A 16,021-nucleotide genomic window follows, 5' to 3' on the forward strand; every position below is an offset into this window, starting at 1 on the left:
TTCTATCATTTTTCATGATCTTTTCTAGACCATTTTCACAGTGTGTAACAATGCCTATTAAAAATCTCTTTAAGATCAGAAGTAATAATTCCAATTATCTTAATCCAAACTCATTAATCTCAGATGCTACACTACTTTAAATAAAATTAGTCAGCCATAGTAATAAGTCTAACTACAGCAAGATTAGTTATTAAAGGACAAATTGTGACCATGGATGCTCAGACAGCAAACCTTACATGCCAAAAAATTCACAGAAATAAAAGAAGGCCGTATCAGATAACTTATCAACCTTTTTACGTAATTATAAACAAGCTAGATTGAATGGAACAGCAGCTCAACAGTCTTAACACAGTTTCTACCTTTCAATCTTACATTGTGTGTAGCATCTATTGCCTGTATTACTGGCACAATAAATGCTGTCATGTTAGCATTGCCTTTCAAGAAAGCACTGTGAACACCTTCTCAAAAAGCGTCCTATAGCTTTGATCCCCACAATCCAACCTTCAATTCAGAGCTCCAGAAAACTACCGGCAAACAAATCTTTGTTCGCCATTTCAACAATAAGGAAAAAAAAAAAAAGAAGGGCAAGTCCCAAGCTTTTCCCTTATCAATTTCAATGAGGCAGCAATTTCAAGATTTAAATTCTCTCTTTTGATTCCCAAACTCTTTTTTTTTTTTTCAGCAACTTCTGTTATATTTAGTAATTACAGGTCATTTTATCTTATTCTGTCTGATCCAAAAAGGATATTAGAATATATTAAATAAATATACTAAAAAAGTAAGCTACTTTACCGTTAAGTCTCTGAAGGGATGTAGCAGCAAACCCAGGGGAAGTTTAGCTTTATTTAACAAAGCCTGCGTCTGTGGAATATTTGTCAGTGTACATCGAAATGAACTGAAAAGAAATAAAAGCATTTCATTGAAAATGATTTTGTTTTAAAGATGCTAAAAACATTGTGTTAACTCCTGATTTTGAAGAACCCTGACATTTAAGAAAACCTATATTTTACAAAGCTGATTTAAGAGTAATGGAAAAGGAATTAAAAAAAACTTTCAGAAGAATTGAAGAAGACTCCCCTACATCACTTAAGTAGTTCTGTAATACATATACAGCAAAACAAACTTGAAACAAAGAAAGAATTGCTTTAAATACAACATTTAATTTAAAATGACAGGTTTTATTCGTTCTCAAAATCTTATTTTGTTTTAACAAGGGAACTAAAGAAGGAATCGAGCATTCACTAGTCCAAGAAAGCAAGATTTATGTAAAAGAAAGCAGCAAAAGACTACGTAAAATACCGAGACGATCAAAACCTTTTATATTCACGCAATACAAAGTACAGGACTGATTTCAAATTAGAAGTAGTACTAAAGAAACCCAAAGCGTCAACAGTACTGTACATGCCTAAGACTGATTATATCCTTATTTCTGACCTATTTTCTGGTGGGACAGTGCATTGCCAACAGGGCAGCCATACGAGTTAATCTGGAGCAAAGAATATATATCCTTTTCTAATTAGAATTAAAGTGCCTGGGGGGAAAGCAATTTTCACTATATTGAGATGCACCTGACTTGAAATAGCAGATGGATGTTAATTGCAGGTAAAATTATTCATCGTAATTGCAGTATTACAATGGTTGAACATACAGTTTATTTAGTATATTCATTGTACAGTCACCACAGTTTTCTGTAACAAAATCCTATGCAATATTACAAAAAAAATTCCATGAAATGGTACTGTGTGATGTCAAGGTATTTTAGTATGTATTCTTTTATTTATTTAAAGACAGATAACACAAGGCAAAGATGCAGCAGGTTTCTCTGTGTTTTAAGCTACACTCATACTGCATATAAAGCAATCTGATGGCAGGACAACTTCATATTTTGCATAAAGATGCAGATGACAAACTATTTTCGAGTGAAGGGAATTATACTATTACAAAGAATTCAAAACAGTAGCCTGCTTTAAATTATTTGTAACATCAAAAAATAAGTAAGCCGTCACTGAAGCACATAACACATTCTTTTAGACACAGTATACTTACTCCGGACTGCAGTTTAATTTCCTAAGATCAGAATTCAAGTTCGGCACAGGAGCTGGAACTGAAGATACAGGTAAAATATTTCTATCCTGTGTAAGGTTTACAGGCCTCAAGCCTTCTGGCTGCTGAGAATGCTGCAGACTTAACCCTCCTAAGGAAGAGGACAGCTGGTTCACACCTGGATATTGCTGAAAAAAAGAAAAAAACGAAATGCCCCAAGAGCATTGCAAACTGATAAACACACAGTCACATTTACATAACTATCTTAAATCTTCTTGTAATTTTTCTTCTTCCAGAGCTCTATTAAAAAGGATACCAACAGTAGTTATAACAACAAAACCAGATAAACAAGAATATTGTTTCACAGCAGTGATTTAAAATATGTTTCACGGGACCAAATTCAAACACAATATACGAACTGTCACTAGAAGTGACAGCTGAAAGCTTTAAGCTTTCCAGGATAAGGAGAAATACCTAACTAGAAAGACTGAGGAGATTTCTTCCCTCTTTGAAGATGTTAGCGAAATTCCTCCAAATTAAAGAAAAACATTTAAAACATACATAAATATATTTATTTTTAAAAATAGTAACCACAGAAGAAGAGAAAAGGTTAGGTTAGAAGGCACGTCAGAGATGGCAGTCCAAAACTCTCTCATCAAGCAGGGCTAATAAGAATGCTCACAGTCTTGGCCAGGTAAATTCTGAAAGTGCTCAAGGATAGAAGACTTCATAGCACAATCTGTTTTAATGCTTCCCCAATCCCATTCTGGAGAACTTTCATTTTATACGTACAACTGGAATTTCTCCTCTCGTACCCAGCACTTTTTTATCCTTATTGCTATGTGCTCTTGAAAAGAACCTAGCTCTCTCTTCACTATACAACACTTGATATATGACTGGAGACTGAATTTAAGATGCTCTCTTCTCCTTGTGTCTCCTCAAAGAAAGAGAAATCTAGAATTTCATACTAAGCCTTGCCACTTTTATGAAAGGACACTACAATGTTCTTGAAAGCTTAGGAAGATAAAACCAGGTACCTTTAAAGCCCAGTGGTTTTAATTTAAAACAACTTCAGATTCATTACGTAAGACATTTAAATTAAAACTAAGCTATCATAATAAAAATGACTAACACTTTTAAAAGAGATCACTAAACTGTAAGTTTTCCAAATCAATAACTGATGCTCAAGTGGCATTTGATTTTCCTAAAAAACACAAAAACATAGAAATATGTAGACAGATCTACACCGAATAGAGTGATTTTTTTCAGTTGAAACTTAAGCATTTTCTCATCATATTTCACACTAATTTTGTAAGAAGGGAAGGCCTTGTGGCTACTACATGCTTCCTTACGGTATTATGCTTTGCTCAATAAGGAATTCTGATCACTGACAATACCTTTGGTGACATTTGCTTGCTGAGCATTATTACAGAAAAAGCAGCGTATACAAATCAGTGGGCTTGTTTTTCTACATGCCTTTACACACATCTTAGCACTGCTAATGAGAACTGGGTACACAACTGTTTGGGTGTTTGGTGCTCTCTGGTACCCAGGAGATCAGAACAGAAGCCAGCCACATCATGCACCCCAGTTTTGAGGAGCTCTTTCATCTGGACTCCAGGCAACCTTGTAAGATGGTTTAGTGGTGTAAGTGGGCCTTCCTTATTGCAATGAAGTATAGATCTTTAGAACAATAAATCGTAAAATTATAGCTGCTATTAATAACTGGATTAATTAGTAAAAGCGAAGCAGCTGTGCTTAATTACTTGGCAACACACTTCAAAATTCAGTTCAAAAGCCTTCCAAGGAACTCAGAGCTAGGAGATCAGCGTGACACTCAACATTTACTCATTCACAAATTACAAACACAAAATGTTAAAAAGAAATATACAGAAAAGACTTCTTGTTACATCAAGTAACTTTCAAAATAAAAATATGAACCTGTGGATAATGCTGAAACCCAGGATGGTGGCTTGGATTAGTGGGCTGCACAGGAGTAGGTGGTGCTGTATTTTGGTAGGCAGGTTGCAGTGTTGGATATCCATAACCAAAGGGCTTGGAAGTTTTGGATGTTTGAGGGGCTGGTGGAGTAGGAACTGGGCTGCTGGTCACAGAGCGTGTCTCTGGAAGGACAAAAATACCCCTCAGATATTCAGTAGAATTTCAATTTCTTAGTTAAGACATCAACTCCCGAATGCATTTTAACAAGCAACATTTTTCCCATTTATAATTTTTGCATTATCCAGCAAGATTTTTTTTTTGCATTGATAAATTGATTGGTAAATAAGCCATTAGCAACTAAGTCTACTGCAGCTGATGCCAAAAACAGGTTATACATGGGAAGATGACCATAGATCTGTCTATCTATTACCCAAAACTTCTAGATGTCATTCTGAAAAAAAACCAAAAACAAACAAACAAACAAAAAAAAACCCTGAAACTCCATAGCTTTTAAAACAACTTTTTCAATTAAAACAGGAAAAAAACAACAAAACAAAAGCCATCCTCATACACTTCTGTACATTATATTTCAGGATTTACTATTGATGCTTAGCCTCTTCTGCAGCCACTTACGAATACTCTTAAAGCACACCATTGAGGTGAAAGTACTAATCCCTATATATAGACATAGTGCTTTTCTTGAAGAAATCCAAGTCCCTCTTTCCTATTCCTGCAGCAGAGCTTTGGAGTCAGGATTGTTAAAAGTTAAAATGAAAGTAAATACACAGCCCTCAATCCATAGAAAATTTAACTATTGTTAAAAAAGAACAAAAACAAACAAACAAAAAAACAACAACCAAAACCACCAACACTACTCTTCCGAATTTAATGCTTCTGAATATAAGACTTAGAAGAATTTAGGCTTGGTAAAATCTGAAGAGAAGTGGCATGTGAATCGCCCAAAAAAACAATCTTGAAGAATCTGGATTTCGTTCAAACAGTTCAGATGGGTGGTGTAAAAATAAAAAGAATAAAAGTTAATCCTGCTACTCTTTGAAGGAAGCATAAGGAATAAGCCATTTTCAGAATAACTCTTCAACAAGACTAAAATGCTTGGTTATTATCTGAAAAATTAAAATTCATACTCCTGCATGTCTCTTGTGCCTTTACTGCACCAACCAGATCAAATAGGGAGAGCAGTATCAAGATTTTAGCTGATAGATTTTGCCTTACACAAGAACCCATAGACTAAGCAAACTACTGTGACGTTCTTAGATGGTCAGATCCCCAAAATTAATCCATTATTTATAATATAAAAATATATAACATAATATTGACCTACATACCTACAAGCACCCTTGCCACCTGCTCCCAAAATGACGGATTTGAAGACTGAGGTAACCTATTAGATCACATAAAATAAACCTGACATTCCTGATATTTCTAAAGATTAAAATAAGTAGCATACCATCTATGTTTTTCAAATCTTCTTTGCATGTAGAGGAATAAAAAGAAAATAACCTGATCCAGCCATCTCTGCTAGCTGCTATCTTTGGTCTCTCAAAACTTCACATGGTGCATCTCAGCTATTATCAGCTGCTAAGCCTACACAATCAGGCACACAGCATAACTTAGAGAAAGATAACTGCTTTCACACAGAGCATACTTTCAGCACTGCCCTCAATATTATGATGGAAACTATGGCATGTGATACAGAGAAATTTTTCTTAATTATTACTCAAACTTCACTGTTAAATCTGTGAGAAGTGATTGAAAAAGCAAGGCTTGATCTCTCTGAAGGCTACCCCAGTTCCTATAAAGGTGAAAGGTAATTCCTCTCCCCTGTTCAATGATGCACAACAATCAACATCAGAAAGGGAAAAGAATCACAGACAGCAGACACTTGAGTAAATTTAAACAAACAATTCAGAATTCACATGCAACAACACATGGATTACCTGGATAGCCACCTCCTTCCAGGGCATCATAATTGTTCAGAACAGGAGACGCACTGCTAGTAGTAGAAGAACTATCAAGTGCTAAGAAAAAAAAAAAAACAACAAAAACTTAGGTGACTCAAATAGTAAATCTTTGAGACATTTTTTTCTAAAAACTCTGGTAAGGAACCGTGAAGATTTATTACCAAAAAAAACCCAACCAAAACCTAACAACCACACAACAACAAACACCATGGCCTAAGACTTGAAAGCTACTTGAAACCACTGCAAAAAGGAGAGGAAAGAAGAGATGAATAATCAGCGTATTTTTAGGAACTAACACAAAACAAATGGCAAAAGAGAGACACATGGTAGGACAAAAGCAATGCAAAAAAGTTGTTTCTTGAAACCAAAAAAATTCTTCCAAGAGATTATTCTTTCTGAATCACATGAAACAAAGCAATGTACAACATTTTAAAAACAGACTGCTACAATTTCCTTCACAACTCCTAACAACAGAAGTCTCCCATCATCTTCAGAGTGATCACGCACCATCCCCACTTCAGGCCAAACTGAACCAATGTACCAACATGGTTGAGTTTTTGTTGGTTTTGCTGTTTGTTTTGTGTTCTAGAAACGAAAGGAAACCGGATTCATTATTTTGTGTGTGGCACAGCTTTGCTTTGTCCTACTACTAAGAAGTCAAAATACGCTTTTACTAGGTCAGCGAGATTTACTTAAGAGTTTAAGTAAGTTGTTTTTCATCTGACCGGAAGAGCTTGTTCTGCATTTCAAAAGAATACCAAGAAGATATACACACAACTCTGAACATATAAGACAACTTCAAGATTTCCCATTTAACCACCGTGTCACCAGTTAGACATTTTTCTCCACAATAAGCTGTACTCACTAAAAGAAATCTATCTGGAATGCAGTTGCACTTAAAATCAAATATTCTCTATCCTTAGACGATATTAATGATAGAATGAGTTACAAAAAATAATATTATATGCTTCCCAAGCTCTCCCTGGAGGGCAAGAGAAAACAAACTAACAAACAGAGAAAATAAGAAAATATTTCAAGCGCATGCTGGAAATAAAAATAATGCATCTTAGTCCTATTTCTACTAAACAGAAAACAGTATCAATAAAAACAAGCAGCAAATTTGACATACAGAGATGTTCTAGCTAAACTACGATCTCAGATATTCTGAAGCACAAACAGGATCTGCCTAAGAAAATAACATGAATTCCCTTCAGAGTATCCCATATACTTACTGAAGAGCTTACACATAAGGTCTTCCCTTCTTACGACTGTTGACATTTTTGTAACACATTCTCAGAATAGTCAGGGTACCAATGAGGACAAGAATTAATACACACCTCACTGTCCACAGGGAACTATGTGGTTTACTACAAAAACAATGAGGTGTGCAGTTCCCTGCAGATCAGAAATACATCTGGACTCTAAGGTGACTACATGCATCAAAAATTTTACCATTTTCCCTCAATAAAAAACACAAGAACTGCCATAAAATTAAATAGCTGCCTATACTTAAAATAAGCTCCAACAGCTGTTCATTTATTTTAGTACTTTAAGCACCAGACCAGAGGATGCTAGGAAGAAGGGAAAAAAAATGTTTTAGAATTAAAAAATAATAATAATTATAGACACTATCCAGACAGAAGCAATACTTACAACATGCTTTTAAGATTATCTAGTTATTTTCATCAAAATAACAAGCTTTCACACAGTTAGCATGATAGTCAAAGGTCCCAGTACAAAAAAGCTTTGAGAACCTACAAAATAACAGACAACCAGACGTACAACACACCTGTGTTCTGTAAAACCACTGGCACAGCCAGAGCTAGAAATCTGTCAGGATATATGTCAACCCCTGGTGACAGGGCATAAAAGAGGAAACTTGTTAGTTAGGCAGCTTATGCTTTGAGTCTAGATGCCCTTGCACTCTTCTGAGTTTTGAAAACGATGATAGTTCAAAGACTACAAGCTTTAACGGAACTACAGATCTTCACAATTTAGGATGGTAGAGAATAAGAGAATTTAGTCTCTAGTAGGGCTTGGGAACAAAATAAGTAAAAAAAGGTTGTGGTAAAAGAAGTTCGGAGGGGGGAGGGGATTAGGCAAACATAGTTTTCTGCAGAAAACTCAGTAGAAAGCCCAGCACAAAAAAACCCCCTCTATTCTTCAGAAAGCAAAGTTCAAACAGCATCTGCCTCACAGCCGCCAAAGCAAACTTTTCTTTGAGCTTTATTTGGAAGAAACAGCTGCCGTTCAAGAAACACAACACAATGAATTTGAAAACCAGACAATTCTGTCAAATACAGACAAAATCCTTGCAGCCAAAAGCCTAACATTTCAATCAAGCAGGAGAAACTGCTTCCTAAAAAACAGTAACTGCATTTAGGTTGCCACAAAGCAAGCAGGTTAAAACTGAACCTATGTGTCTGAGCTGCGGAGATGTAATGAAAGAAGAAAGAAAAATGAAATAGATTAGTTTACTGTCTTAAAAAACCCAAACTTAAAAATTTCCAATATTTTTTTACTTTACTACCTTAATTGTAAGGTTTTCCTATACACGGAATGGATAACCAGGTAAGTGCTGTTTAATATTATAAAAAGTAGCATGCAGTTGCTTTATTTGCAAAATAAACTGTTATCGGTCTAGAGTTCCATATGTTGGTATCTTCACTTGGTGATTTAAAACCTACTTCAAATATAAATACTAAAACTCAGTGAGTCTTCTAAGCTGAGAATATTACCCAGTGAGATACATTACACAGCTGATCTTAATATGAAAAGAAGCAAACATAATATTAATATGAAAAGAACATCTGATGACCACTACCAAACTCCTTTCTGTTTGCAATAGTACTTAATGTATGGGAATTCTCTAGTTAACGTGATACATACTGAGTCAAAGTGACTTTCTGTCTCAAATAAAGAAAATAATTTCAGGGGAGAGAAATATGGAACAAAACTTGAGTAGGAAGGGAATAAGATACTGGTGTAAAGCTAAAGCCAACCTGCTTCCTCATCCTCCTCATCCTCTTCCTCATCATCTGAACTTGATGACAAGGGAGTTGGTGCAGAGCTAGCTTGATTATTAACATATCCACCATACTGCATGCCTGTGAAGTGGAAAGCACAAACATAAGAATCAGACAGACAGGAAAGATGAGAAACAAAAGTCACAAATCATTGCAATAAAAGTGAGAGATATTAGCCATTCCAGAGAAAATCCCAACATGCAAACAGTTGAATGTACAACCCTATATGATCTAGAGAGCTAGACCCACGGTTGATCTATGAAGTATACAGCAGAAGCAGTTTTTAGTGAGCCAGTGAGGTATTAGTAACACAGAAGTTAGCAGAAAGTTTCGCATCTGTGTGTGTAAATTACGTACACATAGACTTTCTGCATAGACAATTAACAGCAGTTTGGCCTGGAATGTCTACAAAAAGCAACACCTATACATAAATGTGTTCCTTCTCAGATAATTTTGAATTATGTTACGAAGGCATTGATACTCAACTTCTACTTGGCACAGTTGCCCTTTAAAGCAGGAGGCATTCACTTTCTAAGTGTGAACGCTGTCAGAAATTAATGAAACATACTGTTGTTACAGGAAATAAGAATACAAACGTAGACTTCAGCAACACTTTCAGTGAAATTTAAACTAGGCAAACCTGAAAACTTAATGTTATTTTAGAATTAGTGCCTAAATTCAAGCTTGTAGACCCATATACTTAAATAATTAAAAATTACCATTCACGTTTAAGATCTGATGACAACTCATAGACAACTCCAAACCAGACACGTACGGTATTTAAAACAAACATATGTGAACAATACACAAAAACAGCACATGCACGTATCACTTTAAAAAGAGTAAAGCAAGCTGCAGTATTTTATAATGAATACACAATGTTACTAATTACAGAATCACAGAATCACCCGGGTTGGAAGGGACCTCAAGGATCATGTAGTTCCAACCCCCCTGCCTAGCAGGGCCACCAAACATACACATTTAGATCAGGAAAAACGAAGACGGAAAAATGTGGAGATGCCGGGGATTAATTAATTAAATCTAAACATTTCCAAGAACTCCTAAATTTCCTTTGCTGTGGGACAGGGTTAGGACAGTTTTTGAAACAGGCTTGCAGCCAGAAAGAGACACACCAAGAAGAAACATAATTTCCCCTCCCAGCAATCTGGTTGATCACTATAGCAAAATCTAAATCTTCCAAACTCAGGAGTTTAGGATTTCACTCCCCACAGAAACAATGTCACCATTACACTGGACCTTTTTTTATCTTCACACTACGTAGCACTACAAAACTGACATGGCTTCATGACAACTTGACATGACAACTTAAACAATCTGAAACCATCACGGTATTTATTAACCCCAACTGCAAACTGAAACCTACTACATCAACCTTTATTTTAATTAAAATATCAGGTACATGCCTTTTTTCTTTTCTTTTCTTTTTTCCTCATGTAAGCAGTCTCAAAGCACTGCTTCAATTTCACTAAAGGAAAACAAGAGTCAAGGCGAAGGGCATCTATGCACAGTGAGTGTAAAAAGAAAACAGAGCAAAGGTGTATCACAGCATTCTTGGGAAGCTGTACCTTCCACACAGTTTAGTGCACAAAGTGACTGACATTATTTCCCTTCATTTAGCACATCACAATCTTACAACTCCAATCGAGTTTTTTCTCAATAACTAGGAAGCAGTGAAGACAACCACAGTATAATGTTTTAGTTTCTCTGTACAGTTAGCACCACTGTTTCCTCTCCTCATCTCCTGTGAAGGCTACCAGATGCACTTGATAATATACAAAAAACAAAAAAACAAAAAAAACCAACTTTCTTTGCCCCAAAAGAGAATACAGCTGAAGAGACCACGTCATTATCTCAGGCATAGGAGAACTCTTGATGAATAAGACAGAACAATTAAATCATTGAGAAAAATCAACTTAAGATCACCGACATGCAAGTAATAAGTAAAAAAATCAGAACAGAGATTGGTAACGAGACAAGATACAAAGTGTGACAAAAACACAGGTCACAACAAAAGCTCAGCACAGCATGTGAGTGCAAAGACAGATTCCTAACAAATATCGCAGACAGAAGAGGATGGAAAGTAGATCTACCTGAAAAGAGCACACCAATGCAAAAATTCCAAGCACGGACAAATGAAAGGAAAGGAATGAATCAGTTATTCTACTATGCCCCCTTTGGAATCTTTATAAAATGCTGGGAAAAAAAAACCAAGTAAATACACTCATACTTCTAGAACTGTTCCTTTTCCTGTCACTGGTTCATACACAAACACAACACGTGGTTCAGAAAGAATACTGATGATAAATGAAAATATGTGACTGACAGTAATTTAGTAATGAGAAACTATGAGGTCATTATGAAGTCTGGACGCAGGGCTAGCTGAACTCTCACCTTACCAGCTCAGAACATTATTTTTGTTGCCAGCAGTAGTACAAATTTCTGCCTTTAGGATACTGCTGTGTTCTACCAGCACAACTATTCACTGATGCAAACAAATCCAACATCTGATCTGGTTGAAAAATAACTCCATTTAAAAAGTCAATCTCAGATGCAGAAACCCCTCACTTCGGTTCACAGGGCAGTGGCACAGCCAGTAGGCCAGCACATGGGAGAAGGCAACTGAGGGACAGGCACGGGTGGCTGACACAGCAATTCAAGTGTGATCATAACTAATCATTCTGCTTAGTGCCGTCTACAGTAGCCTTCCAAGACTTCCTAAGTCTTCCAGTCCTAAAAATTCCTTGCTTAAAAAAGGAAGGGAAGTGCCAAACTATACTAAGAAATCATCTGTCTGTGAAACAAGCCAACTATCTAGACATTTTAAATAACAACCACTCATACAATAAAAGACTTTAAAACAAACTGTACGCTTATGTAGGTTAAGTTTCATAATAGAGGCCTCACCAAGAATGAAAATGAAATAAGGACATGCAAAAATAGACTATATTTTAAAGGTCTTCAGTTGCATAAGCCTCATATTTTCAATGCACATGCTATGAGGATAAGAACACTGTAATACTGCAAAAAGTAATTTTTACTAAGTGAACTCTCTTCTTTATCTTAGCTTTGTATTATTTTTAGTTACTTATCAGTTCCTCTCAACAACATAGAACATAATTAAGTATATACAAAACATCCAGACAGGATACATGCACACAAAAGTCCATCCCTAGGATGCCATTTCCAAGAAGATTATTTTATCTGCATTACATCTGTATGGACATTTAAGACGAAACAGGCTTGAATACATTTTAGGTGTTTTTTTCCACCCCCCTGGAAGAACTTACCCAACTAAGCAATTGCCATATTTAAATGCTACATAAGAATGCCCGCACAAGGGCTTAAAACAAAGACACTAGAGACTTGAACGAATGCAAATCTTACTTCCAGAACATTCCCATGTAGACAACACTACTGTTAGGATAAAAATCAGTCCATTTCATCACTGTATGAGAAACACATGTGAATTTCTAAGAACTCAGAGAAATATTCAGAAGATATGTTCAATTTCTTCAGTAGATAAATTTCTACAAAAGAAGTTATCACACTTAACTGGTGCTAAAAAGGTATTCCAAGAATACATTATGTATTTCAGACTCCTACAACAGAAACTAATTGAAAAATGTTTACAAAGTCTTCTAATACTTACAAAAAAGTAGAAATTTGCATTTGATGAGACAGATAAATTATTGATTACAATAATGTAAATACAATTAGCTCATTGCAAGCACCCGATGACTTAGCTACATATTCCTGTTATATGTACAAGCACAGCACTGATTGTGAAGAGTGCTCATCCAGCTACATACTGCACAAACCTTAACTTACATATATGATTTTGAATTTAGTGCAGAGCTCAGCAGTGACCACAGTGATCTGCATTTAATTCCACATGAACATGTGATACATTACTTAGGAATCACTGCAGAAAACGTGTACGTATATAGATAGATAGATAATCTGCTATATATATATAGCACATTAAGGCAAGCAAAATTAAACAACTAAGTCCTTTTTCTCATCTGCAACAGGGTCATGCTGTTTCTTTAGAAGTTAAGCAGCGGTTTGTTTTTTTTTTTTTTTCCTAGCAAACACACCTGCAGTACAACTAAATTCTACCCAGTACCAAAGCAATCTACAGAACTGTGCAAAGAATCAAGCACAGCTCTGAGTAATTTTCCTGGAAACAGTACACTGTATGTAGCACTTAGTAGCAATGAATAATTATCTTTGTGAATTGATTCCACCTTCTTCACAGAAATTATTTCTTTATGTTCCTCACTGCATAGGCAAAAAGGAAGAAATGGAAGAGAAGGAGAAGTTTACACATGGATGTCAGTACTCTTAAAGTTAGAAATGAAAAGCACGCTGTGATTGCCGAACACTACAGTTTTGAGAATTATTTTGAAGGCTAACTATATCACCCTGTTCTGAATAAAACCGGCGTCTACTTCCACTCTGCACAATGAGTTATTTTTCCATAAGGATTTAAAATTCTGAAATTACACAGCAAGAAATAAAACACTGCAATACATTAGATTAAGAATAGTAGGAACATAGATATTAAACAGCCTAAAAGGCAACTCAAAACACTGTGGCTCCATCAGCAAGGCAGAAGGCTGAAGACCCACTCTTTATCAAGATGTCACCAACATGAGAATAGGAAGAACCTCACTTAAGGGCCTCTCTGTTCTCCCACAGAACTCCTGCAGTAGCTTTCCACAGGAGCTTGCAGCAGGTTTTACGAAAACAGCTACACTATTGCTAGTTTATATCTGATTTTGCAACAGATTTATTACAAAAGATACTTTTAAGCCTCTCTTCTAGGATATCAGGATTGTGAACAACTCTTTAATGGAACTAAGTGAAATGCTTTGAAAGGAAGAGACATGCGAGTGACAATAAGGCAGGCAAAGCCAGCGACAATATATAACCAGAGGAAATCAAACACAAGAGGGAAAAGTGAAAAACAAACAACCAGAGTGTCACAAACACTAAAGGAGCTTGACAAGATGGGAGAAGTCCACTAGTGAGACAAATGCAAAGGAGCAATGAAGCTTCCAGCATTCAAATCCACACGTGGAACAGGGCAGAGGTCTGTATTACAATTCCCCATTCCCTTTTAGTACCTTCCTGAAGGGCTGAGTCCAGTGACTGTGTAATGGAGGGTGAGGATCGTGGCTGTGAAGAAAGGCCTGGGGCCGGCGTCCTCACTGAGGATATCAGAGCAGAGGAAGCAGGTGCCCCAACCCCAGGCTTGGTAAGCTGAACGCTCTGGCTCACAGACTGCACGGGCTGTGAAGAATCAATGCCACCTGAAAACAACAGCAGAAAGTAGGAACACTTTTGGTTTTTTTGTATTTACACAAGCAAATACACAATACAAGCAATTATATTTAATGTTGATTTCACAACCACAGCAACAACATAGTACTTCACAGAGATGCCTTCGCACAAGAATTTATGAAAAAGATGGTCGTCTTCTTTAATATGAAAGGTTTGTACTGTAAAAGACTCCATTAAAATAACAGACTGCTCTGAAAACCAACGGCAAAAATGCTAGATAGTGCAACCAAGGTTAAGCAGAAGATAAATGAATGCATTTTTATTCCATTTCCCAAACACAATGCTTGCAGGGGTTCCTCTTCCTAGGCAAGAGGAACACAGAGCTATCTCCCTACCCATATCCCTCTCACAAGGAGGAAATTTGCAAGTCGTCTTTGTGTGACCAGGATCCTGTCTCTCACAGGTTCCAGGTATTGTACAATTGGTTACCCAGCTACAAAGCCCATTTCTAAGCAATCTGCTTCAATCAGCCCTGAGTACTCCACAGAAATTCTGATGTTTTAAACATCTGGACTAGACATAATCTGCTTTTAAAAAAAAAATAATCAGATTAATGCTTTAAAAGATTCAACAGTCCAGTTGAAATTCCTATCAGATAAGGACAATATAAGTTCAATTAAGTTTGTGTTAAACAGAATCACTCTTTGTTTATAAATTGGCAAAAACATTGTATCACCATTCGTTTTAAAAGCAACTACTTGTTAAAAACCTCTGACAGACCAAACTGTTTAAAACGTGAATAAGAAAAAAAAAGATTTGACCCCAACTCAATGACTCAGCATAGCAACACAGAAATTAAGCACAAACAAAATTCAAACGCTTACACTTTCAGAGTATTACAGTACAGAAATCAGTGAATGATGTATGTGTAATTAGCTTTGCTTCCCCTGCACAAATAACAATGCAGTACATACAACCTTAGATTTTTTCCTCAATAAAAGAGCTGATAATTGACAGGACTTTCTGCAGAAAATTGACAACTCCTGCCTCCTTTAGGGGAGCAAATGAGGTTTAAAATGACCCTCTTGTTTTTCTTACTCATCTTCAAAATTGGCAGCATACTTTTTCCCATCTTAATGGCACTTCTATTTATAATGCAGATTATAAGTATAGTGTGCAGTATATGTAGTATTTTGCAACAATTACCAAAATCTAGATTAAAACATTCTTCTCCAAAGTACATGCACACAGCATTTTGTATTGAAATATACTTCCTGTAACCTCCATTTCCACACAATGCCTCATGGACTCCTCTTGGAAGCACCAGCACCTTCCAGCAGAAATGATGCCTTGGTGGCTACACAGCTTCCTCAAACAAGATAAATTAGATGACCTAGGAGGATCTGTGATGGTAGCATACTTACCTTGCTTTAGCAGCAAGAGTTCTGCATGGCATTATGGTACCTTCCACACTTCAAGTCAATAAAGCAACGCTCACAGTTTCAAACACTGCCATAAAGCACTCAACATGTTAACAGTGCCACATGCTTTAAGTTGAAACTGGTTTACACTTGAACCAGCTGAAGATTCGATACTCCCCTGCCAGATACTAAATTCTTATTTTCAACCACAGGCTATCCAAAAATTTCATCCAAAATGATGTAGATCCTTATCTGAATATACCAATATTCTCTTTTTCTTGACTGGTAGCCAGACTGTGTC

General features: G+C 36.2%; 1 protein-coding gene across 1 annotated transcript in view; it reads right to left on the reverse strand.

The window, feature by feature from the left end:
- SEC24B (SEC24 homolog B, COPII coat complex component) overlaps positions 1 to 16,021 on the reverse strand; it is a gene marked incomplete at both ends in the record, with an annotated part of 40,722 nt that overhangs the window by 14,773 nt on the left and 9,928 nt on the right. Inside the window, 6 exons of the mRNA XM_079535103.1 lie at positions 793 to 895; positions 2,047 to 2,231; positions 3,985 to 4,166; positions 5,943 to 6,023; positions 8,969 to 9,073; positions 14,143 to 14,328. Of these exons, the coding sequence (XP_079391229.1) occupies positions 793 to 895; positions 2,047 to 2,231; positions 3,985 to 4,166; positions 5,943 to 6,023; positions 8,969 to 9,073; positions 14,143 to 14,328 (842 nt within the window). The remainder of the gene's footprint in view (positions 1 to 792; positions 896 to 2,046; positions 2,232 to 3,984; positions 4,167 to 5,942; positions 6,024 to 8,968; positions 9,074 to 14,142; positions 14,329 to 16,021) is intronic.

The sequence above is a fragment of the Tetrao urogallus genome (assembly GCF_951394365.1).
Source record: "Tetrao urogallus genome assembly, chromosome: 4".
Classification (NCBI taxonomy): Eukaryota; Metazoa; Chordata; class Aves; order Galliformes; family Phasianidae; genus Tetrao; species Tetrao urogallus.